This window comes from Pelmatolapia mariae, linkage group LG1 (assembly GCF_036321145.2).
Source record: "Pelmatolapia mariae isolate MD_Pm_ZW linkage group LG1, Pm_UMD_F_2, whole genome shotgun sequence".
In the NCBI taxonomy this organism is placed as follows: Eukaryota; Metazoa; Chordata; class Actinopteri; order Cichliformes; family Cichlidae; genus Pelmatolapia; species Pelmatolapia mariae.
Genome location: NC_086227.1, coordinates 20,213,884 through 20,232,714, shown reverse-complemented (window position 1 = coordinate 20,232,714; position 18,831 = coordinate 20,213,884). Strand labels below are relative to the sequence as shown.

The window sequence follows — 18,831 nt, the reverse complement described above, 5'->3', positions numbered from 1 at the left end:
AGCTGTATGGTACTCTAAAGCACCCTCTCCTCCCTGCGCCAACATAAGGCACTGGATTACAAGCTGCACTTGACCATTTAAATTACTGCAACAACCAGCCTTCACCAGCTGGGGCTCATTACCATAATGCCCGCTGTCGCTACCAAGAGCACTGACGGTCTTGCCCTGAAAATCAAGTCCACGAGAAGCAGGACATATGAATTTTTTTATACCTTAGGGTAAAACTCAGCAGTAATAGCAATACCAACTTTGTCCTAACCAGAAGCTGTCCTGCTTGGGGAACTCCTTTATGTCTCGCGATATCTCTAGATCAGTAGCAGCAAGGATACCGGATATCCCTAAAATTATGTCTGCATTAGAGCATTTAGTAAAAATGGCCCAAAAACATGGGCGAGACATCACAGTATATTTACTGTCTGAACTGAGATATTTATTAAGAGCTTCTTTTTTTTCAGTGTGTTGGTAAATTGCCAATACGAGTGGTCATTAAATCATAATAAAAAACAATTATTAAACTAATAAACCTACCCAGGTCTAATTTGTAATATAGATTTTTGTATTCAGTGAAATATGGACTGACTTCTAATATCTAATGACAACACAAATAATCAGTCTCATATCAGGATGTGGCTAAACGATTAAGTGATGAGAGGCCTGTGACGCGCTGATACAAAGATCGCCGAACGAACACTTAAAAAAGAAGTGGCAAATTATTTTTAGGCTAACAGAGGTCTAATTTATTCGTCTGATGAAGTGCTTAAGCTAAGAGCTCCCCAGACACTAAATGAGACACATGCATTCCCAAGGGGGTTTAACATTTGATTGGATGTAGTTATATTACTACAGCCCTAATTAAGAAGGGGGATGTGTTTCAGCAGCTCTTTCAAATATTTGTTTTTCCGCCATACTCTTGATAGACTGCAGGCTGTAGGAGGGAGAGCCAAGCAGGGTGAAATGGTAGCAGATATGATAGAGACCCAACAGTCTTATCGCAGAAAGGGATTTCTTTTTTCCCCCTCTATCTCTAATTTTAGGAAACAAAACAGCAACAGCAACAACAAAAAATCTCTGAGCTGTTCATGGTGCGCTGAATAAGATGAATTAATTATGCACACGAAACAGGTAAAATCCTTGAGAAGGGCTTGGGTTGTTTGTGGTTAGCAACCTTTGATGAATAACTGTGCATGGTGAGAAGTGTTCTTGTGTAGCAAAATAAAAAGGAGGTAATGTTCCTGGCATCAGGTCAGCACTATAAGTTTTATAGTCAAAGAGTTTTCCTTGGCGTGGATGAAGACCACACTTATGCTGAGGTGCACTGCCACACAGTCTTTGTCATGTTGGAAGAAGTTCAGAACAAACTGGAAATACTGTAACGTCAGTATTCCCAGCTTTGAGTGTGCCCGCATGAGTGTTTGAGACAGAGAGAGATACAGGAGAAAAGAGGCAGACAGTCAGCAAGCGTGAAAAACTATTAAAGAAACGGGAAAATGTGGAAAGATCGAGGACGCTTAAGGGGGAAGAAGGTAAAGTATTCCTTTGCCCATACATATGCACACACACATGCACGGACACACAAATACACGCACAGACACACACACACACACAAGGAGTCATACCGTCTTGCTCTGTCTTTGTCATCTCCTCCAGCTTCTTCTGCTTCAGAGTGTCCACTACGTCTGCCAGGCTTCCTTTGCGGCGCTCTGGAGTTCCAAACGCTGATCCGCTCAGCAGGTCACTTCGCTCCCGGGCCCCCTCCTCAGGCTTGTGTGGGGAAGTGGAATTGTTCCGGAAAGAGTACAGGGAGCATACTTTATTGCTGTCAGATTCCTGTAAGACAAACAGAAGTCGGGAGGGGAGGCAACAAGGGATGGGATTTGTATTAAGTGATGAGCGGGATTCTGTGTTCTGTCAGTGGCTCTATTCAGTGTTTTGACAGTTTTTCATTCAAATGCAGTGATTGCTAGGTTTTTGCAGCTCATGGGCGATTTGGCCATATTAAATGGCTCCTCTCTGGCTTTTCAACACGGCAGCTTCTGCAGTCTCAACAGTGATAGCTGCTCTGATAAATGAAATATGACAAGTGAAAAATTGAGATGAAATGATGAGGTACGCTTTCATGGGGGTATATCCATAATGTGCTCAGGCTTTACTTTTCATCTGCGGAGACTACACAGAGAAACCGCCCAGCTGTAATCTCTCAAATTGCTGTTGAGTGTGCATTTGTGTTAGGGTGACTGCTGTGTAATTTGTTCATTTTCTAGTGGAGAACTATTCTCAGCTGAGTGCCTCGAGCCGTCGTAAATCTGTGTCCTGTCTCAAGCTGTTGTTGTTTTTTCGTCCCACCTGTGTATGGTTTAGTATTTAACTAAGGGTCCTGTCTCTGGCTGACTGGCTGAGTGTTCCCTGTGCACAAACAGAGACATAAAGGCATGGGGGAGAAGAATGGGGGAGGGCTTCAGGGGGAGAGACAGAGAGAGTAGAAGAGAATACTCTGCACATGGGAGTGTATAGTCAGCGCACAGACGATGGCTGAGGATTGCGTCTGACAGAAGGTGGTGTTAATTATGGTTTGTGCAGTCTGAGAAAGCAGAAGGTAGCTAAGCAGCCAGGAGTTGCAGACTTTAACAGGGGAACAGTTACTGATTTAAACTTTCGCCTGCACAGAGAAGATCTGAATCCAAAATATACTGCAAGCCAGTCATACAAAAAACAAAAAAACAGGGAGCTTTAATCAGCACCAGTGTGATAAGAGTGTATTACAGCATGGTTAAATGATGCAACCATGTCTGGAGTCACTGACAATCCCAAATAAAAAGTCGGGAATGCAGTAAACCAGGCAGGAGTGTTGACAGTGCCGAGTTCTCATCCCTGTGTGGCATGTTGAGCTCGAGGCAGAGTTTCAGTGGAGTGTAGGGTGGTCTGGTACCAAGTGCCAGGGTGGCACGACCGACCGGCCTACTCTGCACCTCCCAGCCCAGCGCTGGATCATTATGCAGCATGGCAGAGACAGTTGAGAGTGCTTGAGGGGAGTGGAGCAGTGCTGGGTTAATCAGCTGGCGTGGGTTCAGGGCACAGCCCACACAGAGGCATGGCACAGCAATAGAGTCAGGTAATCAGCAAAGGCAACACTCTAATTCCTTCCACCTTATGTCCTTTTCTTTTCTTCATCCACCTTCTTGCATTTGACCTTTTTTTCTTGTTGTTTTTTTCCCTTTTACTAACCTTTTTAGTTCTTACTCCTACTTACTATTCAACCTATTATTCAGTTGAAATACCTTCCAAGCATAGAAGATGGCATGGGCATGAAAAACGTCCACTCCTAACTGTACATTATACCAATTAGGACTGTAACAAAATCAAGGCAAGAGGAGGGAATAATATAGAAGTAATAAAACACTCAACCTTTAACATTTAAAATAGCTACTATCTAGCCACTCATGATGTGATGTGCTTGAATCAAAGTCATACCTAAAGTTTTCAGACCTGCAGACTCTTTCTTTTTGTTACTTCAATGGCTGCTGGCCTTGTTTACATCAGTGAAAGATCAGTCTTATACTTTCTTAAGAAAATATGGTGATTGGTGCCCTCATATTTCTTCTTTAAAAAAAACAACTTTCTTGTATTTAAGGTTTTTTTATCCTTAAGAGCTTACATAACTCAATGTTTTGTCTCTGACGTTTTATTTAAGTTTGTGTAACACATAGTTTATTTATTTTATATATTAGTTATGTACACTGTAATGTGCTACAGATGACAAGAACCTGAGAAATCCTATGGCTGTGTGTGTGTGTGTGTGTGTGTGTGTGTGTGTGTGTGTGTGTGTGTGTGTGTGTGTGTGTGTGTGTGTGTGTGTGTGTTGTGTTAAGGTGTTGAGGGTCTCAGTGGCAAACTGCAGAGCTACTTCAGAAGCCCTCTGGGTCTCTTTACCGCAGGCCCGTCTGTCACAGACAACCACCTGCCTCCTGTGTCTATAGCCCACAAGTGCCTATGCTCTTCCTCATTCTGCTCATATCAAAGCGGCGCTCCACTTAAAATGCGCAGCATCTGGGGGTCTTGCCGCAGATGTAGCTTACACAAAACAAGAGAAACAACACACGCACTGAGCACACTATTTTTTTTTTAGCAGTAACGCAAATCCAAAGCACACCAAAGAAAGCAGATAAGGCTACATTCCTCTCCATCTGCTATTAAGTAATTTTATGTGCCTCTCACATTGCTCAGAGAAGAGTTAGAGATCCCCTCTTTAACCTAATAATAGTTCATGGTTTAATGTTTGGCACAGTTGCCTATCTGAAAGGCTCCAGAATCCCTGAGGATTCAGAGCATTACAGAACCATGGGGCTGGAGCTGGTGATAGAATATCAGCTAAGCTTCTTTATACAAGCCAGGAACAATGAGTGGCTGCTCCGCTTGGATCTTGAATACCCCCGGGAGGACAGTAAGACATAAGTGCATACTAATAGGTTTGAAATTGCCCTGCATTACTATGCTTTATTTAAACAGAGCTTCATCTTCTACGCCCCACAGTAGCTCACACTGTTTTTCTTTCACTCCATAAGTATCACAGAGTCACTACAGAATAATAAAAAAGGTTTAAAGATCGACCAGTTCTGTATAACTTTAGCAGACTACATTGGTATTTGTTCTGCTAAATGGCTTGCTGTCATATTTTACATTTTTTTAATTTTGTACTTGAAATCTTTGTTATTGCTGTCATTATGTTTTTTTATACTGTGTGATGCTCTGTGTGAAACATTTGCTGTCCCCAGTGGCAGGTGAAAAACGAGCTCAAATCAGTGCGATTTTAAAACTCTTTTCATCTGCACAAAGATGCTTTGTGAAAATGTATGAGACTTTTGAAATGTTTGGCATTATTGGTTAACCAGCATGGGCTCTATTAGAGGTTTGTTTTGCAACTGCGTATGAATGTCTCACCATGCGCTGCTGGGCTGACACCAGGCTGTCCCAATCGCTTTCTGATGGTACGCTGCTGAGCGGCTGCATTTCATCGGGGGCTTTTCCGTGAAGCAGACTGTGCAGCGGCAGCTGTGGTGTGCCATGGGCCTCTGCGCTCTCCTCTTTCTCCCAAGACAAATGCTCCTGACTCATGGCATCATCCCCATCAACCACAGAGGCAAAAGGAGACGTGGCTTGCTTGGAAGACATGACTCTGCTGTGGAGCAAAGAAACAAAATAGAGTTGGGAAAAAAAAAAAAAGATTATGACTTATAGTTGTTGAAGAATTCCATGAATGAATATCAAGTTGGGGGGGGGGGGGGGTTTCGTAGCTGCCACTGGGATTACAGGTAGTGCACCTGAGGGGATGATGGTGCATGAGATGAATGATCAACCTGGCTGTCACCTGTTGCTGTTCTGGGCTGCTGAGTTGGGGGCAGGCCATGGGGTCCCTAATCCTTTGTTTAATGCAGATGGATGACTTGATCTGTGGCTGGAACCATGCCTATTTGAGTTCTGGTCCAAACCCCACAATAGTTACTCAGGCAGCAGGTCAGCCAGAGAGGGGGACTAAATCCAGATAAAAAGTGAAAAACCTAACAAATGAGTTAACTCCTGGTACGAGATTACTTCCCCCACCCCCCCCTCTTTTTTCATTGTCTTTTATTCATACGCTACCTAAATGATGTTCTCTATTTTTCAAACATATTTGGTTTTGTCCTCCAAACATCGTAATAATTTAGTAATTTTCCTCATTTGGTTTTCTTTCATTCCGAACCAGTCAGATACGAACAAAAGCCAGCCTTGTCTCCTTTTGTTTCCGCGCATCAAATGAGGAAATTATTAACATTTTGGTGACAGCGTTCCCCCAGGCCATCAAATCCTACTTAAGCGGCTTAAAAACCAAAGCTCGCAGGAGGACTAAATTCACAAATCTGTCACATGCTTTCATGAATATTACAGTGAAGAGTGTACTTGACATATCAGGTGCAAAGGAAACTCATGTTAATTCTAATTTCTCTCTTTTTTTTCTTTTTTTAAACAACCCAACTCTTTTCGGTGTAAAATTTATACAACCAATTCCACGTTTTCTCACAATTAATGAGCCTGCACTCATGCTGTGCGCTACAAAGAATGAAATTAAACACTGCCAGAAAATCTAATTATGTGTTTGGTTTTAAATTAAAAAGGGGATAATATGGCCTTCCTACTGATCTAAAGTGGAAAGAGGAAGCTGGAGCATATTTAGCTGCTAATCTACCTTTCCCTTAGCTGTTGTTCTGTTTATTCTTCTCAACTCTGGGATATCGATCATTAAAACCAAGCTGTAAATGCTCACAGTCATGGCGTGTGAGTTGGTCTGTGTTTGCATGGGAGAAGGAAGAATTAATAAAAAAATTAAAATGGGGGTGGGAAGTTACAGCTATGTGTTTGTATGCGACAAAATGCTCAAGATACTTCTTGCATTACATTTCATCACTGATCAACATCTGCCCTGTTCTCCTGCTCTATCCACAGGGGTCAGTGTGACAGCACTTTAGTTTCACCCTCAGCTTGACATGTGGGGGTGGGAGCTCTCAAGGTTGAGGCAGGCTGTGGTGCGATGGTGTCCTTGCACTTTCTGCTGAGAGCCGGGGACCAAGAGATAGGCAAAGGTATTTTCATATTAAAAAAAGGATTTTGCTAACAAGGTCTTGACTGTAATGGTTCTTGGTCCTTCTCAAGGAAGTGTGTCAAATAAGATGTATTGTCCATGTAAACACACACACACACGCACACACACACACACTGCTGAACTGTTATCCTCTGTGGATACGATAGACAGGATCCAAACATGCTGTACAAATTTTATAAAGCAAAATTTTAAGATTGTGAAAAGTTCAGAATAGAAGAGAATACGACATAAACCAATAACATAAAAATAGATGTGGAGCAATAGTTAAAGAAATTAAAGAGTGTGTCGCAAAGTTTTCTTTTTACCTTTAAAAAACAAACCCTAAACACCAACTTCAGAATATCTGAGAGGTGCGGCAGGAATTTATGCCAAAGAAAATCAGACAATTCTATACTGACTATTAAAAAATTTGCAGTGACAGAGTTGTTACCATCCTCTTTGCCGCTTATTTACTCACTCACTCACTCTCTTGCACACAGTCACAGTCAACCTGGGCAGTGAATTGAGGCCTAAACAATAGTAGCCTAAGTTGATCTCTTGTGTCTCAGCAGCTGTACAAACAAACCCACCAAGACAGGTAGACAGTAATACAGGAGTGTGGTCCCATGCCTGACTGCTTGTGTGCTTCTTTTTCTGTCTCTTCTTCTGACTTTTTAGCCGCTGTGCCTCGAAATGCTGCTGGCTGTGTCTTTTAGTGCGACTCAGCCCTTCATTTTAATCAGTTATTAAATTGTTTCCTTCAATTATATCAAAGAGAAAATGAGCTTAAAATTGCGCACTGTTCACTGGCAATCAGAAGTCGGAGCAAAGTTCAGAGCATGCATGTAATGGTAAGTGGAGGGAGTAGAAGTTGGGCTATTGGCAATGGAGTGTGTGTGTGTGGGGCGGGAGTAGGCCGAACGCATATTCTGACATATTTTTTATTCATGCACACAAAAAGCTCGAGCCTGAAGCGCAACAAGCACCTCGTCCTCAATGGAGTGTGAGAGTGAAACAAAGCACTGCTTTTGTATTACACAGTAAATCAAGTGGTATTATTTTACCACTAAAATATTCAGTCTCTCAGGCACTTTTACTTTGGTCTCCAGCCATCAGTCAAACTGCTGAGGCGTGAGTGAGAGAAGGCGATAGAGAGAGAGAGAAAAACGAAGAAGAGGGAGCAATGGAGACTCCATCCTCCTGTAACATGTGTCTACAGCAATCTTGTTAAAGAATGCAACAGATCTGCAGCTCCATAACAGTATTTGTCAGCAGGAGTTAATAATTTATTAGCAGTGCTGGGAGGGCTGCGCTCAGGCAGCTAAAGAGTGCAGAGAAACCCTTCTGCCCCACCCCCAACCCCTGACAAGCCCCATACAATACTACCTCATATTATTAAAAGGGAAAGGGAGAAGTGTGGCAATAATTCTCTGAAAATATCTGAGGGCAACCATACAGTATTTTATTCCTCATATTTGGAGAGGCGATCACAGAGGGCTGTGATCTAAAGGCGTGCACGTGCAATAGTTCAGCGCAGAAACAACAAAGACATCTGATGAGGTGTAGAAGAGGGAGCAGAATTTAGTTGAATGAGGGTACCACCAAAGCACGTGATTATATTTTCAGATCAAATAAGACCGTATGCATCCTTTGCCTCTTGTGTGTAGGCAAAACAGCCCTGTTTCACTTTATTATGACCAAAATGTGCTTTTACAAAACAATAAAAATGAATTGAACTTGAAAAGCCTAGCCCTAATCCGGCTGCGCGATAATCCAAATCATAACAACAAGTGTAAGATACGCAGCCATCTTTCTCAAAGACAAAAGCTCCAGTCACTTTGACGACTTAAGACAGAGATGAGGGAGGGTCAGATAGAAAAGATACCCAGTCTATATATAGCTGACAATATTGCGCACATTTGAAGGGTTAGGACTTAAGTTCTCCGGCCACTGGCTCATATGACCTGGAATGCTTTGAGTCATGAATTGTTCCCCAAGATAATGTTTCATCATCGTGCAAAACAACCTCTGTATAATTGGTAAGTATTAGAGGAGTGTTGTGCACTGCTCATCTTGGTGGTCTTGTGACTGGCGAGCCATGTGTCCTCAGATATCCCATTTCCTCTTTCATCATAAAAGGGTCTGACTGACTTTCGCCTTCTGTCTCTACTCTGTCACACTGTTTACCTTTTATAGACAATGGCCTAAGTAACTCCACACCGTCACCCCCGATCACCCCACCCGGACACTTGTCTGTCTCACTGCTGACGTCTTGCGCCCTCAAGTTTTGATCATGAGTCCCAGAGATGAGGAGGAGATTAGACTCTTCTTACGTGTGTTTTCAGTGGAACAAGGAGAGAAAAACTAAGAAATTATTAAAAAAGCGAATGATATCTTAAACGGGATGGAACAGCAAACAGTGACAGATAAAGAGGTTCCTTTGTGGTCTATCAGTGTGTACATTTGCCCAACATGCGCTCATTCAAATAGTTTTCTCACTTTCTAATATTCCAATAATGCAATTAACAAAAGGCCTATGACCATTGTCCTCTAGCACACTGTTATTATATTGCGCTATATTAACTGTGCACTACACATTATGTACAGCTAATAATAAATCAAAACAAAGGGATACAATATCTTAAATGAAGTTGGGTAGATAGTAGATAATAGTGTGGAAGCTTAGTGTGTGTGAACGTGTGCGTGGGAGCCGCGGAGAGTCAGTGAGAGAGAGAGAGAAAATCATCTGTGTATTTCCCTTCAGGGGTTCCTCCTGTTCTAACAGGTGTCATGGTAGGGTTCCTCTGGGTTCTTCACCTGCCATAATGAGATATTACTACCTGACAGCTCCCAGCTGGAGGAGCATTGACACGGATTCCACCGTTTAGCACAATTAAATTATCACCCTCCATTGTGATTGTGCCATGCTGTGCAGCAGCCAGGTTCCTGGATACATAATCAACTCATAATACGGGCTGTATACCGTGCACAGTGAGCTTGCTTTTCACACACATGCACTTGCACATCGACATGCGGGCAAACCCCTGCATACACAGAATGTGCGTACACATGTTATTGTGCAATTCCAGTGGATTTTTTATTTTATTTTATTTTTTTTTTTAAAAAAGGTCAATCCCTAAAAGACAGCTGCTTTTTACAAGTCAGTTTGAATCAGTGACACATCTTTGTCTTACATCTCAGGCATCTGAGCAATTACAGGTAAGAGTGTTAAAATATAGCAAATGGTTGGGAAAATAGAGATTTTTCCCGACTAGGCAACCTACTGTACAGAGACTGGAGACTTGTCTAAATGAATTGTTTAAATTGTTCCTCCATTATTGTTGACCTTCCCCTGCAAAAAGTCAACTCAATTACGGCGCCACTTCATCCTCACTTCACTTTCTCTCCTAATGCCTTCTCTATTAGAAACTGCCACAGTTACTGCAGCTAAAAATCCATGCTCAAATGATAGCCACCCAGAGCAAATTAAGCAAGCCACCTGAAGTGCGCACTTTACATATTGAGCAGAGCATTGATAATTACTTTGCAGGGTAAATTATTTGCAATAATATGCCGCAAGAGGAACTGTCTTGTATCTCACTTTAAACACTTGTGCAGCTGCTATGACGGCGTGGTTGGTGTCCTTGCCCCCCACGCTAGGCAAAGGCAGATGCAGGTGTAAGAGTGCTTAAGTGTCCCTGTCTGTCTACTCGGGAAGGGTCGATGAGCACTCACGCACTGAATCCCTCCTTTACCACCTCCTCCTTCTCTTCCTCTTTTGGCCCTCTGTGCCATTGGCCCTTTTCCTGATCCCAGGACACAATCTCAGAGCTGGATGGCATAACAGCCTCTCAGTTCCCCGGGATACACACAAGTTCACTCATGCGTATGCCCTCACAATTGAAGGATGGCCATCCAAAAAAAAAATTCACCACTGGCCTTTTCTCTGGACTCACACCATAGCAAAATATATCCACTAGAGGAGCGGTGCAGAGAATAATATGAATCAACCGTTTAGGGAAATACACACTCCAGAAGATGCTCTTTATTTATTTATTTTTTTACTAATCACATTTCTTGTTTTTCTGGACCTACTTTGATGGATTTTCCAAAGAGCCTTCTGGTGCTGCTGCTACACTTAGCAAACTTCACAACAACTCAAGGACCACGGCCTTATTTGCTGAGCAACAGTGAAGCTTTGTGGCTTGCCTAATAGTTCGCAGTAAGTTATGAGCCCTTTGTGAACAGGAGAAGGAAAACAGAGATTGGAATTTGGCAGGAACATAATAATACAGAATTCTTCTGTTCATGGAACCTGAATTATTTTTTTTTTAATAGAAAACAATTGAGCATTGTTTAAGGAAAGAAAAGCAATAGTGACAGATGAAATATAGAGTGGGCCTCTTTTTGTAAAACATTAAACAAAGCACTATTCAGCCCATGTCCATTTTGTTATTTATAAAGATAACTTCTTCTGTGCACTAGAGAATGCACTTCAACAAAACCAGTGTAACATCTCTCATAGCTGCCAGAATAGTGAGTGGAAGAGCTTGTGCAGTGTGCCAAACAGAAGTAAAGGGATGTATCCCAACTCGCCAAAGACAAGAAAAATAAGTCTAAAGGGAGCCTGGAAATCTCAAAAGGGAGGAGAAGTTTGAAAGAACAAAGGAAGTCTTGAGCAAAAGCATCCATACCACAATGTGGACATCAGCTAATTATAATGGAGCAATTTTACGGGGAGCGGGAAAACCAATCAAAAATTGGTGACTGTGGCTGATTTATGAAACTAGAGGGGAAGCGGTGCTGCACAGCAGGAAACACAGGTCTCGCCATCACGAGGACATCACTGGCAAGTGAAGTGCCAAAGTGAAACGGCAGCAGGTTTCTACAACTGCTGTTGGTTGGCATATGGATTGTCAACACACAGTACCCCACATTCTCAGTCTCTATTCTTGTTCCTTTAACTTCCCTAATATATACCTGTACATTACAAGTTCTGATCAAAAAATGAGCTAGTTTTTTGTTTTCTACAGAAAGAAAAATAATCTTGCTTTTAACTGGATTTGTGATCCTCGGTGGGATAAGTAAGGAAATTACCTTTAACACTGTAGGAATTAAGCCGTCCTATTCATATTCAAGGGGATGGGAGGAAAACAGCTTATTATCTGCAGTTAGACCTACTTGTACTTCTTTGGCTTTTTTTTCTTTCCCTCGATTCTTTTTCTCTTTCTGAATAAATTAATGGCTTTCATTGAGAACTGTTGCTCAAGGGAAAGGGGCTTCTCTTCCTTCTTTGTCTTTGGGACCTTGTGTGTGTGTGTGTGTGTGTGTGTGTGTGTGTGTGTGTGTGTGTGTGTGTGTGTGTGTGTGTGTGTGCGCGTGTGTTTTTAAAGGACTGTTAGAAAAACGGCTGGGGTAGAACCAGGGAGGACAGAGACTAGCCATGTTTCATGTGACATGTCAATTGGAAAATCAAAACAGGGGTAGTTCATTTGCTCCACCCAGATGAGGCCATCTAGCTGAGCCATGATGAATAGGGGTCAGGCAAGCCACACCTCAAAGATTTATGATTAAGGCTTATTATGTTGGGAAACTGACATTGATTGCTGATTTAAACCTCTGAAACCAATTAATTTGCCAGTGCTGAATAGAAAGCATGGTCAACAGTGTGTGTCATTCTGACAGGTTGGATGTGAAGAAAAAGTGAAGGGCTAAATGAATGGCTGGCACCCAGCTCTGTTTGGAGGTGGTTAAAAGTTACCACACGTGATTGACAGCTAATACAGAAAAAAAGGAGAGAGGCTGGAGGAAAAAATGAGATCTGAAGAGCAAAAGCAGAAACCTCAGCCACTGATCTGAGTAATTGCCCAAAAATTTGGTTCACAGAAGACATGTACAAGCTGCTGTTTTAGCAATGCTAAAATGGTTTCATTCATGGGGCGGCACAGAGAAAACCTGAGTAAATGAATGTGAAACACAGCCCTAATAAAATCAGAGAGCTGACAGACATGGTTGAACAGGAAAATGTGCTGTATTTCCACTCCATGGAAGCGGGTGCTGTAGTGAATTAGATGCTGACTGAAACACAAAATGTTTAAACGGGCCTGCTGCTAACCATGTGTCTGACCACTCGCATTGTGCTTCAGCTCTTCTTTGCATTTGTCCAGAGCGATGCAAAAACGATGCGGGAGCCACGAGCACTGCACCTACCACAGTCTATTACCCATGTGATTTTTTTGCTGTGTTCACAGCAAAATGCCACATTACACTTGGTTGTATGTTATTTCTCTCTGCGGTTGTAAAGGGGGGTAGCTTGTGTTTACTAATACTCTTTCCTCTGCATTAGCTTCTCCTTAATTCTTTTGCTGGCTTGCTCAGAAGACACATGCATCATGACAGGGTTCCAAAATGAAATCATTAACTAAATTGCTTTCTTAAAAAGCCACAAGTGTGCAGCAGGATTTGTGTGTGTGTGTTTGTTTGGCTGTGGGCCATGGGCCTCTGGTTCCCAGGCAGCCTGTGCCCCGGCTCTGTTGTGGTTCCCTGCCACCACACTCATTATACTCAGCCTCAGCACAGCACGGTGCAGGGCTGCAGCTTGCCTCGCCTCACTCAGTGGGCTAGTAGGAAATAATCTAGTAATCTCAAACTACTCCTCCATTTCAACTGGGCCCCCATTCACACAAAGAGACCCTTTGTCCAAAATCATTTATGATCACCCTCTGGCTCTCAGTCAGGAAATCAGTCAAAACTACATAAAACAAATATGGGTTCGTGTATTATGTTAAGCCTTTTCTGTAAAGCTGATCCAGTTTTAGTGTGCTGCTGTATCAAACCAAACTTCCTACTGTGACTTCACAAACTTAAATAACTTAAATAACAGGAGGGGGGAAATATCCATGTCATTGTCAGATAGGCATGAACAAAGTCTCAAGTACAATACACGATAAATATGTATAATTTGCACACAGAAACACACAAAGTGCAAACACAGAAAATATGTTGCAAACTTTCGGGAAATGTTATCAATCTGTCTGAGATAAATTTCAATAAACAAAGCAAACAGAAGGCAAATAAAGAGTGAAGGACAGACAAATATTTGATAAGAGGATAAGGACGTAGCTCAGCTGCTCGGCGGGGTAGCGGAGGACCCCATCCACACACACACATGCATGCACACAGCCCTGACTGACTGCCTGCTTTCTGCTGAGCTAAAGGTAGCAGATGTGTCTTTCACAGCCTGTAGAGTGTGTAACCAGTCTGCAAACAATAGCTGGAACCTGACAAAGGTCGTTGCACTTGCAACACACTCTTTGCAGTAAAGTGCAGCCAAATCTTGGCCACTTCTGTAAACCATTCTCCCCTTTTCATTTTACAGACAACTAAGGCATTTCACACTGAACACAAGCATTGTCCAAAAGTTGTGTTTCTGCTGTTAGTGTCTCAGCCAATTAGTCACCTACTGATATCCTATTTGAATGCCTATGTAATCCCCTTTAAGATAGTTAAGCCACCTTTTTTGACCTCTTCTTAATATAACAGTTGGTGTAAACATGTTCAATCCTATTAACCTAAAAATATAGCATGGGGCTAGGTAAAGTACCACAGCGCCATGTACTAAAACCCTGCTCTTACTCTTAATTACCACAGACATCCATAGCAGTGAAGATCCATGCCTGCCACCATGAACTCGGGGCACGGGAAAATTTTTCAGCATGGCAGATAGGTGATGTTTTTGTTTTAGTTCTCTTTAAAGATAATTTAAAGATTCCCAGTTGAATAGCTGTGAACATATTTAAAAGGAAAATTACAAACACGCACTTCTTTCGAGTAAACCAAATATAGTGAGTAAAATGTGCCTCTTGACTCCTCTTTACCAACAAGTGGTGTCAGGTGCATGTAGCCAAGGTGAACTGGCATTAAAGGAAACAAGTGTGCAATCTAATAAAAAAAAAGGGGGGGGGGGATGTTTTGCATAAAAAACATGACAATGTGAAAAATTATGAACATTTTAAGGTTGGGGTTTTTTTGGAGATAATTAGTGACACAACTTTTGGTCAGTCTAGATACATAAATGTGACTAAATGTGACCAAATTTGACTAACACATCTTATTTACTTATTTTTAACACCGTGTTAATAAAAATGTGTCATTGGGCATACTGCATGATGGGTTGTGCTTCTCCTTATTCTGTTAGCATGTAATGGAGATTGTGTTGTGCAGCCAGTGTACACTCTTTAAACTCTCGCTCTTTGGTGTCAGCAGGGCAATCACCCGGCATCAGGCATATGAGGCATATCCGCTATAAATGGAAGCCACATCACTATAGCGCTAAGCTAAAAATACAGGCCCTGGTTTCTCCCCCTTCCCTGTATTCTCAATTGTGTGTAAAGCTTAAGCTAAAGACTGGCTTTATGTGGAAAAAATGAGGGCTTTTTTGGACCTGTTGAGGAGTTGCAAATCTACTGGATTTTGACAGCAAAATGCATAATGCAAAAAAAAAAAAAGAAAGAAAAGAAAAGGAAAAAATAGCACAAGACCCTTTTCTTTTCACTTACAAGCCAGGGTTTAGGAGAGCTCTCTAAAAGCTATCAAAAGTTTAAACATTTCCCACATTCCCTGTCTGTGGGTGTGCCTGTAAAGTGCTTCGCTCCACTCTCTTGAAAACCTCTAAGGGATTGCATCACTGGACGGCATGCTACACCATGGTAGCAACATACTGTAACATGGGGGAAATACCTCATTTTGGTTGATTCATAAACACCTTGTGCACTGGTGCAATAGTGGAGCCGGCTGCTCCCAGAGCCCGTTTTAGCGGGCATACAGATTGCAGCGTGTCTCTGTTCTGTTAATCGAGTCTCAGCCTTTGTGGGGTCTGTTGTCTCTGACTAATAGCGTACATTGGCCCTCTCTCATTATCAGAGTGGGTCTTTATCAGAGACCCTTGTTTGATACAGTTAGAGTTGATGCATTATGAACTGCACACCAAGAGTCAGCAGTGATCTGCATATTCAATAACTTCCGTAATTATATGCGCAATTCATCAGATGGGATGTGATTGCAGGGGAAGTGGAATAGAGTGGAATAGAGAGGAGCAGAGAGGTCTGATTCCTGGAGGACTAAAGTCTAATCACAAAACTAACATGATAATTGAAATCTAAATTGAAAGGTTTAGCTCTCAGGGAGAGTATGTCAGACATGGAGTGTAGAGGCGCTAGTAAGAGTGAAACAGAGGGAGAATAAGAGTGGCAGGAAAAATGAGAATTAAACCATCCATATAGATATTTACAATCCTTGTCTGGGTCAATATCAAAAAAGTAATGCCTTACATATTACTTGTTCTTGATTTTGCATTACTGTATTTATTTTCTGTCTGACTTGTGTGTTGCTTATTACTTTTGCATTGCTTGGAAGTATCCTTTCCTTTCTAGAAAATTAGACTTTGTGAGCCTATAAACAATTTTCTTTTTGGGTGCGTCTAATCAGAGAAAGGATTTCGGCGTGGCATTGTAATGAAACAAAGATGTCTTCCATTTCACCTCAAACACGGCGCCGTCTCCACCTTCACCTCTCGTATTTCACTTGTTGTGAGGAAACGAGACAGTGCAGGAAAGTCCTCTGTCTCGTTCTCCCCTCCTCCCCCTTTCTCAGCTGTCTGTCCCAACCACAGGATTCATATTCATCCCTCAATAACATTTAATTAGTAATGCCAAATTCATTAACCTATACTGCTGTTACACTGGCCTCAGCCATAAATTAGCTTAATGTGAGCAGACGTATTGCAGCTGTAATAAGGGACATAAAACTCAAAGAGAAACGCACAGTGTTCCTCCATAGTCATGGATCATTATAACTCAGCAGTGTTTGAGAGCAGTTTTCCTTTTCACTGTAGCAGCTCTTTAGCAGCTCTTAGCTATGAGGCCTTTTTCCTCGTAATGCACAAGAAATATGTGTTAGCTCGAAATTAAAAGAATATAATAAAAAATTTGTACTCACAGCAAAGCAATCATTTTAATCACCATCCAGTCACTTTCAAGTCTTTAATTAAATCATTGACATTATAGTATTAAAAGTATATTTTCTTTTTTTTTTCTTAAGGTGTTTGTCATCGTTTTGCATGCAAAAGCTGTTTTTTGGTGTAAGAAAGCAGTGGAACTGCAAAAAAAAGAGAAAAAAAAGTTCAACAGTCTTTGGCGTTTTGTCTGCGTTTATTTTTAACCAGCTGAGGACATGTTTACATTTTTGGTTGTGTGTCATATTACGGAAAATCAAATTTTCCTTTACTAGCCCCAAAATGGCCAAACATCAGTCTTTGTTTCAATCCTCCAACAATGTTCGCTGGTCATTGACCTTTTTTAGAAAAAAATTATACATATATATATATATATATATATATATATGTATAATTTTTTTTTTTTTTACCTCCTCTATGCTCTGGGGATCTCAACTAGCCAGCCCACACCAAAAAGCCTATTAGACCTGGATCCCACTTTTGTTTTTTAAAAAGGGTCTTGTCCTTTCAGTACACTCACTTCCTCGCTTTCTGTTTTTCAAGCATAGGTGGTGGAGGAACACAAGTTCATTGTTCCCTCGCAGATGGAAGTTGGAGTTACCAGGGTAACAGCTCTAATCCTCCTTTTTTTTTTTTTTTAACATTTCTTTCATATTAACAGCCTATCGAGTGCTACCTTTTAAGTTACAGGCAAGAGTGCTCACTCACTTTTAATTAGCTATGATTCTGTTTGCCAGGAGACAGCATGATGAGCTAATCGAAATTTACGAAATAATGACGTACTACAAGCAGCTACTTCTTTCTCCTGGCCTGCTCCAAGAATAACAATAATGAGGCCATTATTGAGGATCGCACTTTAAAGCGCTGCCCTGCCACCAAAACAGAGGACATAATTGTTCTGGTGTTTTCCATACAATCAACTACCCATTGTGGATGACTTGAGAACTAAGGGAGCAAAGAATGGGCGCCATAATGATTGGTCTGTGCTGCCATGAAGATCCTGTACAAAGTGTCCGCAGAGGCAGGAGCTCGATAGACTGCTGATTTGCTTGGACTGTGGATGAAGACAACCGTCTGGCTTTGTAGAAAAATGTCCTTTCTGCTTTCTGCTCAAATAGTCCCCGGGCTACATTTGAAGAAGACTCACTCATTCATATGGGGAAAAGCTCAGAGTGACACAGGCTCATGTGAAGAGGCTACAGAGTTGCGGTGGAGAAGCGCCACTAATACAACCTCCAAAACACATAACCGTTAGTAGATAATCAAAGGTGTGACTATTAAGACATATTTGACAAGCACTGCTATACACATATTTTTTTAAAACGCCTTTGTAGTTTCATAGCAACTGTCAACTGAGCCTTATCTCGCATTTCGAGATGACTCAATTAGATAATCACATATCTGGCCACTAAAACTAACTGCATTACCAATCGAATCAGCTACGTTTTGGAATTTAAAATATCCTAGAGCGGAGACAACGACAAAGAGAGGCTGAAGAATAAAATATTTCACCAAAAAGTTCCACATCGAAACTTGCTGGGTTGGAGCTCAGTAGGGTTGTGCAAACACAGTGCTATAGCTATTAGCTGTGCTCCATTGTAAAGGAGTGAGAGAGACAGAGCTCGAGGGCAGGAGGAATGCTAAGTGGGCCCCTTAGCCCAGTCAACCTTCAGTGGGTTTCATTTATCTTCATCTTGTTAGACTAAATTAATTAACAATCTCAGTGTTACACACTTTCTCCTTTCATTACATCAAATAATGGCAGAAATGTAGGGGGAGGTCCTGCCCACTGGGAGTAGACAGAAACTGAAGACATCTCTCTCCCTCACTCTACCCCTATGCTTCTCTCTCACTCACTTCGTATGTCTGTATTCAGTCTTTCTTCCTTCCCCTTTCTCTCTCACACTTGCTCTCATTTTCCCAGCCTATGTGACTACGCAGACAAAAACCTGTTCAACATCTTTCATAAACATATAAAAAATTGATCTGAGGTGAAAACGCACCTTCTCTTCGACAAGGGAGGCTTACGATAATGCAAAAAACCAAACAATTGTCCATTAAAGACGCCGTGTACATCGGGCGCTGTAATTTTTCCATTCGTTTTTACAACTACCGAGAATTTGAAACGCACAATTATTGCCTTTATACAATGGAAAGTCTTTGAGCTGTGGGGTAAATAAGGGGCTTTCTGTTGGAGTTTGATGTATTT

General features: G+C 41.7%; 1 protein-coding gene across 3 annotated transcripts in view; it reads right to left on the bottom strand.

Annotated features, from left to right (window-relative positions):
• sox6 (SRY-box transcription factor 6) overlaps positions 1-18,831 on the bottom strand; it is a 124,066-nt gene that overhangs the window by 73,828 nt on the left and 31,407 nt on the right. For all 3 annotated transcript variants that reach the window (XM_063494612.1, XM_063494687.1, XM_063494528.1), the window contains exons 4-5: positions 4,936-5,173; positions 1,617-1,827 (exon numbers count right to left, since the gene is read on the bottom strand). In XM_063494612.1, the coding sequence (XP_063350682.1) occupies positions 1,617-1,827; positions 4,936-5,173 (449 nt within the window). The remainder of the gene's footprint in view (positions 1-1,616; positions 1,828-4,935; positions 5,174-18,831) is intronic.